The sequence below is a fragment of the Lissotriton vulgaris genome, chromosome 11, assembly GCF_964263255.1.
Source record: "Lissotriton vulgaris chromosome 11, aLisVul1.2, whole genome shotgun sequence".
Taxonomy (NCBI): Eukaryota; Metazoa; Chordata; class Amphibia; order Caudata; family Salamandridae; genus Lissotriton; species Lissotriton vulgaris.
In genome coordinates, this window is record NC_141699.1 from 422,559,130 (window position 1) to 422,575,064 (window position 15,935).

At 40.5% G+C, this 15,935-nt stretch overlaps 1 protein-coding gene across 1 annotated transcript in view; it reads left to right on the plus strand.

The window, feature by feature from the left end:
- Positions 1-14,793, plus strand: part of LOC147679932 (gastrokine-1-like) — a 31,531-nt gene extending 16,738 nt beyond the window's left edge. The window contains exons 5-6 of the mRNA XM_086943499.1: positions 5,849-5,972; positions 13,300-14,793. Of these exons, the coding sequence (XP_086799625.1) occupies positions 5,849-5,972; positions 13,300-13,370 (195 nt within the window). The 3' untranslated portion in view covers positions 13,371-14,793. The remainder of the gene's footprint in view (positions 1-5,848; positions 5,973-13,299) is intronic.
- Positions 14,794-15,935: the final 1,142 nt, after the last annotated feature.

A 15,935-nucleotide genomic window follows, 5' to 3' on the forward strand; every position in this document is an offset into this window, starting at 1 on the left:
CTCCGGAATAACATTTTCTTGTTTGCAGGAAAACTGTATTTACAACTGCAGGGGACCGCGATGGGCACGTGCTTCGCTCCCAGCTACGCGAACCTTTTCGTGGGCTGGTGGGAGAAGCACGTGGCCTGGACGGGGAACAACGAACGGTGGATGGACAACATTGTCCTATGGACCCCCTACATCGATAACTTGTTTTTGGTGTGGCGGGGTTCACGGAATGAGGCTGAGGAATACATTTCTGATTTGAACAAGAACAACTTAAATCTCAGCTTCACTAGCAGCATGAGTCAGAGTGAGGTTTTCTACCTAGACCTACGGGTCTTCGTGGAAGACAACAAAATACAAACCGCTGTCTATAGAAAACCCACGGCGGGCAATACTATACTACACTCACGCAGTTACCATCCCCGTAGCGTCATAAATAACATCCCCCTGGGAGAGTTTTTGCGAATGAAACGCAACTGCTCGACCTCTAAGGAGTTTGTGAGCTCTAGGGAACAGTCTAGAATGAGATTTTCTCAAAGAGGCTATGGGAAAGGGATTCTCACACAAGCAGAAGTGAGAAGTGATCTGGTCGAAAGAAAAGATCTATTAACTGACAAAGTTAGACCCCTAGATAATGAGATCAGGCTAATAACTGACTTCTCTGAAAAATCTCCAGAAGTCTTCAATGTAATGCGGAAGAACTGGAAGATTCTAAAAACAGATCCTGTAATCGGGAAGTCACTTTCTGACCACCCTCTGATTACTTACAGAAAGGGGAAATCTTTCAAAGACCATCTTGTAAATAGCCACTATGAAAAAAGAAGAAAGAGAAAACCATCTGTTTCCGGCTTTTATCCTTGCATGAAGTGCAAGGCCTGTAAGAATTCCCAGAAAGTCAAGGAATACTACATTCCTGGTCAAAAGAGGAAAGGTAGAATAACCAAACTGGTGAACTGTAATTCTGACTACACAGTCTATTGCCTAACTTGTCCCTGTGGGAAGAGGTATGTAGGGAGCACGGTGAAACAAACTAAACTCCGGGTCCTAGAACATATGAGGGCTATCTCATCAAGGGACCCTAATTACCCAGTAGCCCGCCATTTTGAGCAGGAACATGATAGCAACAGCAATCTACTGACTTATTTCATCTTGGATCAGTTGGTCAGAACAGAAAGAGGGGGCAATTGGGTAAAAAAGTTGAGGACACTAGAATCAAGATTTATTATCCAGTTGCAGACCAAAACCCCGGGAGGGATGAATAATGAAGAAGAGATGTGGAGTCACATCTGAACATCCCTCTCTTTTCTCCTTACCTCTTTTTCTCAGAACCAGCAATGTAGATTTGTAAATAGTTTTTCTTTAAGCAGAGTATACTGACAAGTTACCACCAATGTCTTGTATATCAATTAGATTGATTTGATAAATGTAAAATGCAGTTATGAATTAGATAAGTATAGCCCATTCAGGGCCAGAATGTAAACAATGCAAGCCCATCCAGGGCGAAATTGTACATAATATAACTGCAACATTATTTCGGTAACGTGTAATCATGTAAAATGTTGTGACTTTCACACAAATCTACAAGTGAAACTCACATTCGTAGGCACTTGCGGCGTAACTACCATCTAGATTGCATGGTCAAGAAAGCGAGAATGAATATTGCAGTTAATTTCTCTTTTCATTTTCCAATCAGTATGACAAATGAACTATTTAATTTGGTTTTCTCGCATCTTGTAAATATGTATATATGTAACATAGCAAAGTGCCCGTTTAAAGATGGCCGCCGCAGGAATCATGAATGCATTGCTTTATGTGCCTCTCTTTATGTTTATTAACATTAATTTAACCTCGTGACTGATGACGATCACGGTGTTTGTTGATTTAAATGTAATTTGTAAACTATGTCAGTTACACTGACGAAGGCGGCAACGCCGAAACGCGTTTGTACACTGACTAACCGAGGAGGTCTTTGAAGAATAAAAGACTTGGCTGACCTACGCCGTATTGGGTTTGAGTGCTCTCATTTCTTCAAACCCGAGAGTCTGGGGGTTTTGCGTTTTGCCAATATATATATATATATATATATATATATATATATATATATATATATATATATATATATATATATATATATGTGTGTGTGTGTGTGTGAGAAAGGCAACAGCAGTAATTGAAACACGTCAATTTGGCAATGTCTGAATAAACAACAGTGATATACCATACATTGTGAGTGACTTTCTTGAAGTTTCTCTTCAGTAGAGAAGATGTTTATGTAATTTATGGGTGGCAGTAGACTCCAATGAGATCATACCACCATTGATTAGGCTTATGGAGGCAATCCACTGTAACGGATTGCGGAATTAAAGCATATAAATATATATGTATTACCCAGTGGCGTTTGCCACTGGGTAGTTATAATTAGGACCATATTTCCTTTGGAAACTGATTTTTGGGTTTCCTAACAACTTTGGCGCAATTTGATGAATCTTTGTGATACTGAAAAAAAATCCTCTCACCCACCTCAGCTTATTCCTTGAAAGGTTCACGGTCATCCATCAAGCAAAGGCCGGAAAAAAAGTACGGGGTCCCAAAACACATTTTTCCCATGCAATTTTATGTAGGAACATTTAACAGCAATACTGCAAAAACAGCTGAATGGATCTACATCATTGATACAGAAAGTGTACTTTGTGTGATTTGGTGTAAATCGGTTAAGCAGTTTTTGAGAAGTTAAGGTTGAAGATGTATGTGTATTTCATGCGGCAGAGGGTCCACACACCGGACAGATTGAAAGATAAGATCTGATTGGCTGCCAAAACAAACATGTTGCAGTAGCTATTACAGGATTAAGGACACATTACCCTATCTTGAAAAAAAGGTTAATAAAAAGGGACGCTAGTTATTATACTTTAGGGCACAAGTTATAGTTACCTGAGATAATTATAACTGGTGAACTTCAATAGTTTTTTCTGTTAAAAAAGTTATGACATTTTGACCTAACTTTAGCATTCATTTAATCTTTGTTTTTAAGTGAAAATATATATATACATATACAGACATATATGTTAGACCTGGCATCTTTGGCGTGGTTTCCCCTGTCTTTTTGCCTCTGCCTCCTGTATTTTTGACGGTGTGCTGGATTTCGTTTTTGCTGGTTTAGATGCTTTGGGCACTTTGCCACTGCTGATCAGTGTCAAAGTGCAAGTGCACCCTGTGTAAATTGTTATTGCAATTGGTTGTCCATGATTGGCATATTTGTATCTCCAAGAAGTCCCTAGTAAAGTGCACTGAGTGTGCCAGGGCTGGCGATACAATTGCTACTGGTGGTCCTGCAGCACTGATTGTACCACCCACATGAGTAGCCCTAAAATGGTGTCTCAGGCTTGCCACCGCAGTACCTGTGTGCAGTCTGTGAACTGCCATGTCCTCCTGGTCAGTGTCCCCACTGGCCAGGCCTAACCCTTCCCTTTCTGTGCGCATTAGTCACCCCTATGGAAGGCCCAAGATACCCCCTTGGGCAGGGTGCAGTGTATGTGAAAGGTAGAGCATGTACTAGGGCAGGTGACATGCTCTGGTAGTGAAATACAGCCATTTTCATTTTTCACTATTGTAAAGCTACCTTGCCCATAGGCTATCATGGGGAATGCTGGCTACAGTGGCTACCAACATATCTTCCCACAGTAGCAAGGTAGGACATAACAGTCTGGTATCCCTGAACTCAGAATTTAATACCACATCTTTTAGGAAAGGTGTTTTTTAAATCCTGTGTTTGAGAACAGCAGTTTTAGAAAGTTGCTGTTCTCTTGTCTGCCCTTTCTGTGTGCCTTGGCCTGTTTGTGAATTGACTGGTTTATGAGGGGCAGATGCTGGGTGGCTCCCAGAGTATGAGTGAGCCATCCCTGGACTGAATAGCTCCATCTGCATCTAGAGTGGTGGGAGGGGGTAGCACCTGGGCCTGAATAGGGCTGTACCTGCCTTCCACAATGCTGGCCTCCCCTCCTGCTGGGTGGCTGATGACCCTGCCCCTCTCTCTGAAAGGAAAGGAGAGGCAAGGAAAACAAAGTGCTCAAGGAACACCCAGAACTGGTTCAGACCGGGCTCAGAGCCCTCTTGCACAAAGGGAACAAAGACTTTTAGGGGTATAAGTACAGGACCCCTGACTACAGAAAATTAGATCATCCTGGAACCAAGAAGGAACCTCTGTCAAGGAGAAAGCTGAAACTGAAGAAGGAAGACTGTCCTGCTGTTGCTCTGCTGGACTGACCTGCTGTTGCTTTGCTGCCAAGGAGAGGGGAAGGACTTTGCTTTGTGCTGTGTCCCATTGCTTGAAGGAATCTCCAAGGGTCTGAGAAGAGCTGGCTCCTGTTAAGAAGTCCCAGGAACAAAAGGACTTCACCCCAGCTCCCCTGAACTCTGCTGAGAGAGTTCTGTCCTTCCTGGAGTGCTTGGTCCATGTGTGGTGCCTCTGGAAGTTGTACCTGTGTTGGGAAGCTGGAAATCAAGATTCAAGGAACTTTCTACAAAGTTTGTTGCATCGCTCGCTTGCGGAGCGCATCCCCGTCAGTGCGAGGAAATTCCCACCGCTACGAAGGCCGAGACCGTCGCAGCGCCTTTTGCCCTGCCTGAGTCATCGCATCCTTCATTTGCGGGATGCACCAGACCGGTGCGGGAAGATTACCATCGCTGTGAGCATTGTTGCAGAGCCTGTCATCACTGGGTGAGATTGTCACACCGCTTGCTTGCGGACCGCATCACGTCGCTGCGAGAATCGTCGGAGAACCATCGCATTGAGGGGCCGCGAGAGGAGAAGATCGCCGCTGAACCGCGCACCGTCGTCGCACCGGAGATCGTCGCCGCCCCAAAGATCGTTGCATCGTACCTTTTGCGAGCCGCTTCCACCGAAACCTGTGACCGGAATACACGCAAGGTATCGCATCCCTCCCCATACAGACCGGAGTCACCGCAACACGCCCGCTACATTGAGCGGGGTTGTCGCATCACTTCCCCAGGGTTTCAGGAGTGTTGCATCGCTTGCTTTTCAACGCTACAGCTTATACTTGGAACTTTTGTCGCATCTAAAGGTACTGTTGGCTAAAACGTGACGCAACTGTGGATTATTTTTTAATGCAACCTTAAGAACTCTTTTAGAACTCTTTTGAAGCCATATTCTTGAACTGTGTATGTTGGATTTTTGTCGTTTTGGTCTTGTGTAGTTTAGATTAAATACCTTTATTTTTTCTAAACTGTTGTGGAGTCAGTTTGTGGTGTTTTCACTGTGTTACTGTGAGTGTTGGTACAAATACTTTACACATTGCCTTTGATAAGCCTTGCCTGCTTGTGCCAAGCTACCCAGAAGGTGAACAGAGGTTATCTAAGAGTGTTTCCTCCTTACCCTGACTAGAAGCAAGGGTCCCTATTTGGACAGTGGTACCTACCTCTGCCAAATAGAGACCCCCAGTCCTAACAATATACATACATATAAAATATATATATGTATGTATATATATATGTATATATATACACACATATCATATATATTACATTTAGATAAACTAATATGTAATTATTTACTACTCTACAACATCATATATGTATCTTGAAACTATAAGCATCTTCTATATTTTTAAGCTATATCGAAGTGGAGTTATGAATAAAAAATGTATACTAACCTATCGACAAATAGCTTCATGATTGTTTGGTAGTCAATATTCTGGACATGATATTTTTGCAGGATGATATTTCGCATTCAAAAGTGTCTGACTATTTATATAGTGAAAGAGTATTGAGGTTCAATGGGTGGGTTCAATGTGCCTGGTGGTCCTTCACAGCAGCAATATCTGTTAATCTGTTTCTCTCTGGCCAGCCTATTTCTCAGAATTTGAAATACTCTGTCTGGCAAAACCCTGTCAAGAATCTGGCCATTTTGGGGAAGAATATTGAAGCTTTGTGCAATGGAATCCAGACATTCCCAGCAGTGAAGACCGGTGGTGAGTTTGGTGTCAATTTCTTACAGCTTTGGAGCTTAAGGTATTTGTTTATTGCTTTCCCATTTCATGAAGCTTAGTCTATGAATGGTTTGGGATATTTAGAGGCAGTGCTGTCTGGTTGTATTAACTTTGTGCACAAGATACATTAGAAGCCACATAGTAGTCACGTACACAGGGATAGAAGGGCCAGTGGCATAAGCATGAAGAGGACCTGGCATAAGAGGAAAAACAAAGACACAGGACTTTACTATGCCTCATCACTTGTGCTGGTCAAGGAGGACTGCAGTATGTAATGGATCTCTATAAAACAAAAGTTATCTGAAATGATTTGTAGTGAAGAATGCTAAGCGTAACTTTAATTGTGAATGAATATGCTTAACCAATATTTCTGTGTAAACAACTCTTTACAGTTTAATATAAAACTGGTAACTATTGAAAACAAAACGAATAAAAAAAAGGGATCTCAACTATATGTGTGTTCCAGCACTTCTTCCTATATTTTGAAGAAGTAGCTCAAGCACCTTACCTGTACCCTTTCTTGTGAAATAGGAGTTATAGTTTCTACTTGACATCTTGTATGTGGCATTCATGTATAACTTGTGCATGACATTCAGACATAGATATGTATATATTCTATTTCTCGAATCCTTCCTGCTTCTTCACAGGCAACCAATAACAGAATACACAACTCGAGTCATAAAAGTTCAGATAATTGTTCACAAAAATAGTTTACGTTCATTTTCAACGTTATACTTGAAAATCCAAGATGTATGCCGTTTCTCTATCATATGTGAGAGTTTGTGGCTTGCTGGGAATCATAGTCCATTGCTAGACTATTGCCATAGAGTATGTCCACCATGTGTGCTGTCTCAGTCCAATTAGAGCTGTTCCTCTGTAATGAAAGGAACCTAATGGAGTACCGCTTCCCTGAGCATGAACCACAGTAACTGGTAAGTAGCACTTCTAGTAGTACCTCTAGTTCCGCTTCTCAACAAATACTTGAATGGTCATGCAACTGGCAGGTGGTTCAGTGCAACATGAAAACTGATTTGGTTTTAGCAAAGTCTAACTCACTCAGCCATAGCTTTGAGCACATGATCCGACAAATGACAGCAATCAGGGACAGGTGATTTGTGGTCCTTTCAAACGTTGACTACTGCAATACTCTATTCAGGAATATGTAACAACAACATATGAATAAATTGCAAAGTATTCAGAATGCTGCTGCTCGACTGCTTTTGGGCATTACAAAATTTCAATCTGTCTCACCAGCACGTAGACAGCAGCAATGGCTGCCTGTCAGGCAAAGAGTCATCTTTAAAGCTCAAAGTATCATATTTAAGTCCTTGCATGGTATAGGACTGGCCTACCTGAAGAACAAATTCAAGTGGCACTCTCCTCAGAGGAACCTAAGATCCTCGACTGCAAAAAATGTCTCTATCTCAAAATTTAAGTTAGTCTCCAGGGGAGGAAGAAGTTTTGTCAACAGTGCCTCCAAAACATGGAATGCTCTACCTCTCTATCTAAAAGCCATCAACAATCTACTCCTCTTCAGAAAAACTCTTACAACTTTTTTCTTCAAACATTAATTGCTCCTGTACTGGAAGTTATTAGGTTTCAGTTGAGCTAGCGCTGAGACACCTTCGGATATATGTGAGTTCAAGAAATTCATTTAACATAACATTTAACATAACATGCTTCTATTGAAAAAATTGAAGTTGTGTTCTATGCAGGACAATACAGAATGGCAGTCACAATGTGTACTAATACTAAACGATTCTATTTAGCTGCTAAACCTTAAAGAAGGGATTTCATTCTCTTTCTTACCAGAATTAGAAATAAATTACTTTATGATTAATATTCAATGGTTTTAATGCACTTACAGTAAATTGTAAAGCTGCAGCAGTTTTTCTCAGCAATTTTATTGTTGTATAATGCCCTTTTCAATAGAACAATAAGCTTCAAATTCATTTTCAGGAAATTATGACGAGACCTTCAGGGGCTGGGCCGTTAAAATTTGGACACTTAAAGTTTGAGTAATTTTAAAATCCAATTTATTGAAAAGTATAACCCGGCTTCACCCTCTTTATTTTACTAGACACCCTAGGATTTATTTTGGCCTCTCATGCCCCAACTGCCGGTCAATTGTTGAACCTAGTATTATTCCTACGTCCTAGATGATGGTGCATTAATTACATTTTATGGCCCCACTCCTTTGGTAATCACAATCTCAGGCAACATTCTCAGAGTACATACACGCATATGATAACTTTAAAGTCATTAACATAAGCAAACCTATGACTGCTTGTCCACTTCACACTACTAATAATTTTGAACTTCTATAAAATGCTCAAACAAAATGTAAATGAGGCTTGATAAACTTGGGCCCACAAAAGGGTAAAAAGTGCTACATACTGAGGTGTTTTTGCAACTCCATGGGTAGCTAAATATTGTGGTAGCTTGCGATAAATAGGCGGTAGAATTTGATAGCTAGTCAATAGTCCTCGATATCAAGGAGCAGCCATTTGAATATCTGAGACTCAGGTTAAGGCGCAGCTCAGCAGCCGTTGATGGCTCATGGTCTGCTTTTCAACTGTCTCAAACAGTTAGTAGTGGGTGGTTAGGCTCTAGAGTGGATCATATCATTTTTTAACGCATCACCAGCAACATATCCATCTAGATGAATACACCTAAGAAGTAAAAACCTTGGAAAACGGAAACCCCAGAGATCAGTCTTGTCACCAGTGCTATGCATGGTCCATATGGTGGGTATTCTTGTGGCTCATGGGCTGAGATTTCAAATACACATTTATGACACTCAGATGCAATTTTTTGTTTAGGAAGAGATCTCTGATTGCCTTATTCTAGCTACGTTCCAATCACATCTTGCATTGTTTACTACCCAGAAAAACCTGTATGACAAAAATATCTTTGCTGGAATTTCAGAAAAACATAAATTGGGTTTAATTTCTTCTAGAATTCTAGCACTGGAAGCAATTGGTCCTTTTCCTGTGTCTTGTTTTTGTTACCTCTTTAATGGCTCATGTAGTGCGTGGTCTATGAGAATATGAGCATATGTCCATTTTACACCAGAAATTAGATTGTCTAATGTCCGAAACCCAGGCCATGCTAAAGGATTATGTGTAATGTGGAAGGCTTCTTACGGTGTAGAAGTTTGTTATTTGAGCAGCTGCTTCTTTTTTTAAAAACCACAGAGAACCTGGAGATCAACAGATGATCCCAACCTTTAACGTGTTTTTTCTTCTAAGCTTGTAAGGAATACTGTGAGTCAGCAGAAGCTGTGATATGGATTAAACTACCTGCCTTGTCGCAATCTATAACTTTATTCCGCAATTTCAAGAGAAATTTAAAGAAACACTCTCTGTGCTTTCAAAATATGTAGTTGTGTGATCTATTGCATTTGTCTCCAACATTTTCTATGATAGGAGCTTCTTCTGGTCAATGAAAATCATCCTGTTCCACTAACTATCATTAGTACTGTTACAATAGTGACCACTTCCATTAAGATTGCAAAACTGGCAACTCTGAGCAGAATTATAATTATTGTCTGTCTCATCCTTTCAAAGTTGCACCAACAGCAGTCTTACGAAATGCCTCTACATGACTAATGAATAAATAGGCTCTAATTATGTCTGTCACAATCATTTTGCCCTACAAAGTCAGCATATTAGTTGCTGAAAACTCATTCCTCCTATCACATGCACACTTTCATTTTGAGTGACCAACTCAACCCCCACCATAACTTTAAAAAGGCAATCATGTCATTTTCTTTAAAAAAATAAAAATTCCTCAGAAAAGAATATTTAGATAGAGCATGGCCTGAAACATGTCCAGTCTCCATGCACCTTTTGACAGAGCGCCCAGGTCACCCGACTAGGGTCTTACCAATACTCGCCTGGGCCCATACTTCAAAAAGGTCATACATTTTATATACCTCAGACAGGTAACCCACGCTCTCGTATCAGCTTGTGTTTATACTAATTCCTATACCAGTAACTTACCAATCCTTGTCACTAGACACCTAAACACGATGAATCAGGGAATTAAAATTAAAGAAAAGGCACTCAAAAATACCATAACATTTGCATGTATATAATAACCACCGACTCAGGGTAGGTTCAAACTCTTTATCTAATCATCATCATCAAAAGTCATAAGCCACAGGTTAAATGCAGTCAAACTATAAATAACCAAGATCAGAAACAGCGTATAGCTATGAATAAGATAGATTATGCCAACCATTTAGAAAATTTGAAATAAAGGGAAGGTGGAAACAAGGAACATGCTAATTTTAGAAAACAGACTTTCGCAACTTGATTAAAGGAGGGTAAAGAAAGGAAACATACTAAACCCAAAGACTTTCATAATTCATTGACAGTTTGAAAAAGGAGAACTCAACTTGTATGATTCGATTATTCAGATTTTAGCTCAACAGCTATAGGGAAGGTAAGATTTGGAACATACTATAAATTGAGCTTATCTCCTTTTAGGGAGGGTGAGATAAAGAACATATACTAATATAGAAACATTTAGCATTTTACTAAAGGTGGGTAAAAAAGTGGAACACGCTATTAGACAATAATAGATGAAAATCTCATTTACCAAGGGACGGGAAAGAAAAGGAACATATGCAATCAAAGCTTTGCAAATTTCAGGGAGGGTAAAGAAAAGGACGCAATTTAGAAAGACAATTACCCACACAGATTTATATTTACCTAGAATAGTGTGAAGACCAACCCTGGCCACGGGTCAGTTGGAAAGAACAGGAGAAACCGCAAAGACTTTAGTGTCAGTAGGCAAGCAGGTGCAGCTCCAGGACAATCAGGACAGGATAACCCCAGAATTTGGATCAGGACCGGATCACCAAAGGTTAAGACCAGCACCCGCAGTTTCGGTTGCAACGCCTGCGCTACTCCCTCTCTGCAAGAAATCTGCCAAAACCCCGATTGGGTTACAACTTTCACCAACAAAGTGCTTCACCAGCACTTTCACTTCCCAAAAACAACAATTGGGTTCTTGAACCTCCCGACAGAGTGCTCCGCATCTCTCTGCTCTTAGTCACCTATTGAGTGCGTTGAGTCAGTGACAGGTCAGCTATTCAGACAAGTCGGACAATTTCTCTAGCTAAACCTACGCTAATTATACTGTTTTTCAGGTCAGTGTACCACCCCCAATGTTACAAGTGTAAGGATCCCCAATTTTGATTGGACAAAGGAGGAGGCAGGTCATCACGCCACCAAAATGTTGGACTTTCTCAGTCTCCTTAGGTAAATTTCGTCTACGTCCATTAAATTTCAGGTTCTCATGACATATACCTTTTGGGTAACAGAGGTGAATATAACATTGAATACAATGTAACAATTTTCAGTACAGTTCAGCTGCTTCTAGCTGGGTTACAGGTCGTCTTCCCAGGCGCATCTTGGCTGTTGCTGCCATCTGGCTGGGTTTCAATGCCGCAGAGTTCATCTTCCCTCTGCAGGGTGACATGCGCAGAAAGGACTTCCAAAAAGGAGTAGTTAGCACCTCCCAGGCCCAAAGAATACGATAGATGAAAAGTAAAAGGAAACAATTTAGAACACAGTAATAAATGATTACACTGTATACCCTGAATCTCTACACTATATCCATTAATTTAATATAAACAATAGCATTAGGATTAAGCAAAACGAACAGCTTAGCTAAAGCAGCAGTGCAAGCCTCTTGCATGTGAGAACACAGAACAGCCATTTTAGCACTAGTGCACAGATGCGACAAGGTTCCCTCCAAAGCTGCGAGTACGTCATGTCACGTTGGTATGACAGACGCATGCAGTAGAAATTCCCACGTAGCAGCAGCCATATTAGATGCAAGCGTATTAGGATTAGAAAACACATAAGCAAGCTTCTCTCGGATTCCCCATGTAAGTGTAAGATGTGCAAAATTAGTAAAACAAACAGGTTGGTTACTTTGTTATTTGTTATTAGACGTTCATGAGTATGAGCAAGTCGCTTCATATGCGAATCCTTGCTCCATCAATTAATATAGTAAGAGAGGAGAGGCATTGTCATATTGCAGACGCACGGACAATCTTCATGCACATTTAATACAGTGAGAGAGGAGAAAGATGGTTATATTGCTGGCCCCACAGGCCACCAATATAGTGGATGTTTGTGTCAGAGCATGTGGCCCTGCCATTGGTTTAGCTTGTTGCCACTCCATGGTTTTGCAAATATGCACCACTGTTGAGACCATTTTTTCAGCCTATAAAAATGAAAATGTTTATGTAACATGCTTTTAGGAATATAAAATCACATGAAAGTGACACTTTTTATGTATTGATGAAACTCAATTGTGTATAAAATCTATTGTATAATGTTAAACCGTGTGTTTAGTTTTTGTAATGATATTTATGAATCATACAACAAATAATAACTTACTTACCACTGCCTCTATATTCTGTAGTACAGGGATTTGCAGATAGGATTCATCCTAGTATTTTCCATGCACTACAGATAAAGTAAACCCAAATAATTAAAAACACAGGGGCATATTATCAAGAGCAATATCACCACTTTTGTGGCACTTTTTGCCGAAAAAGCGGCCCTATTAACAAGCCTGCGCTAACAGGCGTTAGCGCAGGATTACAGGCATTAGCTTTCGTTTCTTTTCCACTTTGCATGTCAGCGATATATATCTCTAATGACATGCAAAGTAGGCGTTCATGACTAACACGTTATGGAAACACTAGCAGACACAACTTCGCTCTATTATCAACGCGGCCCCAGAACTGCGAAGCGATAAAAAAAGCCGCTCTAAACGCCTTTTATCGCTTTTGCATCACCTTTTATCGCCAAACGGGTATTATCTTAGCACAATGTCACGAGCACAAAGTGAAAATACAATAATTTAATTTAATTTTATAATTTTCTTTGTTAACCATGTGGAACTCCTTGGATTTTGATGCTATATCTGTAATGCTGTCCAGCGGTAACAATGCCACTGCTGGGTGCGAGGTCCAGCTTTAGCGCCATATTTAAATAAATGGTGAATAAAATGTTAATGCACACTTTCCACATTTATTTCTGTTTGTTTTCTACTATCCTTTTGCTGGAATAAACCATACTCTGAGATTCAATGCAGCATTGCCTTATTCTCGGATCATGCATACATGTAGTAATAACTACATATTGGTCCAATGAAATCTATGCTGTCATTGTATAATCCTAAAGTATTAATGCTTACGCCAAGTCACCATTTTATCCTACTATCTCGTGTTAGCTATTCAATAACAACTTTTTATTTCCTTCCTCTCTGTGTGGTAAACCAGATATAGCGACCTTCAGCGAGTGTGCCAACTCCATCATCATCACCATCCTGGGAATTACCATCTGCTTCTAGAGAAGAGAGTATGAAGCACCTGCAGAGACTTGTCCACCTTCTTATTGCAAATGAATGTATCACATAACTGTATATTGCTTTCCTCAATCCTCAGCATTCTTCTTTGCTATCCCTACATTTTTGATACATTTGCAATAAAAGATCTTAAAGAAAGCAACAAAAAAATCTTGGTTTCTTTTGAATTCCTATCGACAGGCACACTAATCTGCCAGAAAATGCCAGAAACAATATGGCCGCTAAATCGGAACTCTCTTAAACTAGAAGTTTTGGAATCGCAGTCCAGCTCACCCAGCAGTCGGTGGAAAGGCCGTAATGGTAATGCCCAGTGATTGGGTTTCCCTAAATGTTTTCAAATGTGGTACAATACAACAGAAGCATTAAAAACCCAGGCATCTCACAGTATTATTATCAATGTTTTCCACCACTACCAGCTGGAAGAAATCACTTGAATAAAAATACATACATTGCTGTTCAGCATCTCGGTTATCACAAGGTACTTCTCACCTTTATTACAATACTTTTAGATGCTAAATTAACAGTATTACCATCGCTGGACATTACCGCAGTATTTACCTCAAATGGAAACATTAGACTGTGATCACTAATATTGGGTCAGTTAATATATCCATCGGAATTTTTCTGACAGACAATATGGCAATGGAATTAAAGTGCCAGTGAATGTACAATGGAAAACATATGTGCCAATATTATATCGAGACGATGCAAAACATAGTTAAAATGCCAGGTCAGAGGCACGAGAGGCACGAAGATAACTAAAGAAACCAGAAAACATTGCTTGATTTTGTTTGATTTAGTACTTTTGCATAGCACCTCAAAGGCGAGCTGTCTTGAGGAAAGATTGTGTGATTGCTGCAACACCACAAGATGACCACCTCAGAAGCAATGACTTTAAGTCAGAAGTGGAGAAGGTAACCGGAAATGTTGACGTAAATATCATAGGGCTAGGAGGGTGCACACAACAAGAACATTGCAGTGGGTGAAGCGTGTTCATACATCTGTTCCCCTTCTAGACATTTATCCAAGTCAGTACTCTTAAACAGATACATGACTTTTTGCACACACTATCTGAACACACGAGCCATGTACGAAAGCCACGTGTCTCACAAGTGTGACTCTCCATACACTGGAGAGCACATCCTTCAGTGGCCAATCCACATAAATCCCCACAAATAGTGCCTTTTTCTTGGTGCCCACCTGAAACATATGTACCTGTCATGTGCATTAAAACACTAAAGGGTTTCTATACTTGTTCTTGGTATGCCTCCCTTGAAGAGTGATCCCCTACTGTTCAATTACATAAGAATATTATTTTATTTTGAAATGTAATTTTTTGCGTAGACACAAGTATGTTTTTGTGGTGTCTGCTCGAAAATAAAGAATACAAACAGATATAACCACCAAACCAGCTTTGCCAATGCTTCCATTTATTGCGATGTCCACATTACCTGCTTCTGCTTGTTGTGTCATATTGTGCCCCACTTTGCTCATAGCCCTTGATTTGATTTTGGAGCTGGGCTAGCCCTATGTTTGTATCACCAAAGGAGACATGCTGCCAAAGACCATGGGGCCTTCTACCTTGAATCCGGCAGTGGAGAGTCTCTGGCACTGCCCACACAGAAAGACCATGTACATTTTGACTTTAAAAATTAGTTGGATCTGTTCATCTATCTTCCTCTGCCTTCCCTGCCTCAGGGTTGGACTGGGACAGAAAATAGGTCGGGGCACCAAAATAGACGTGGCCCCCTTTAGTGAATTAGAAAGTTTAAAAAGTTGTCATGTTTGCAAATTGGAACAGCTTGAACTTGTAAAGGTTTGCTTTATAAGTGTTTAGCCAGGTATTGAAGACTGCATGGATTTGGCCATGCTGCAGGCAATTTTTGTTTTATTATCAGGAAAAACAGTAAAAATCGATCTAGCAGCTCATAAAACAGCCCCACAAACAGCCAGAATACGGCCCACACGATGACTTCACACCAGCCATAGGGTTCTGCCTGATTGCTCTATAGGTCAGTCTGACTCTGCCCTGCCTCTTCTCTCTATTTATTTATTACCTTACTCTACGTCATATCTCTCTTGCTACTTATATTTCTTGTTGTACCTCAACACTCTTTACTCCGCCAATCACTAATTCATGTCATTCTATTTACCCCATTTCTCTGTCCACCCCTGTTTATGATAACCTCTATGTCACGTCTGCCTATGATCCTCTACTTCTCTTCCTGTGCTTCATCACTTTCTTTGTCATAGCTCTATCTTTACTTCACTTCACTTCTTCTACCATCCTTTATTTACAACTTTTTATGCACCTATCTGTCTCTCCATCTCAAATGAGGTGTCAAGTTGAAAATGAGTAGGGGGGCAGAGTGAGGTGGGAGGTAGACTGGAGATGAACATGGTTGAGGTAGCAAAATAAATTAAAATACAGAAAAAGGTGCAGGAAGTTAAGATTAATATGTAGTTGTCAAAGCAAGGCTGGGCAGTGACAATTTGAAAGAAGAAGCTAGGGTGTCCGCGATTGTCCTGAGGCGGAAGCCGGGACCTGTG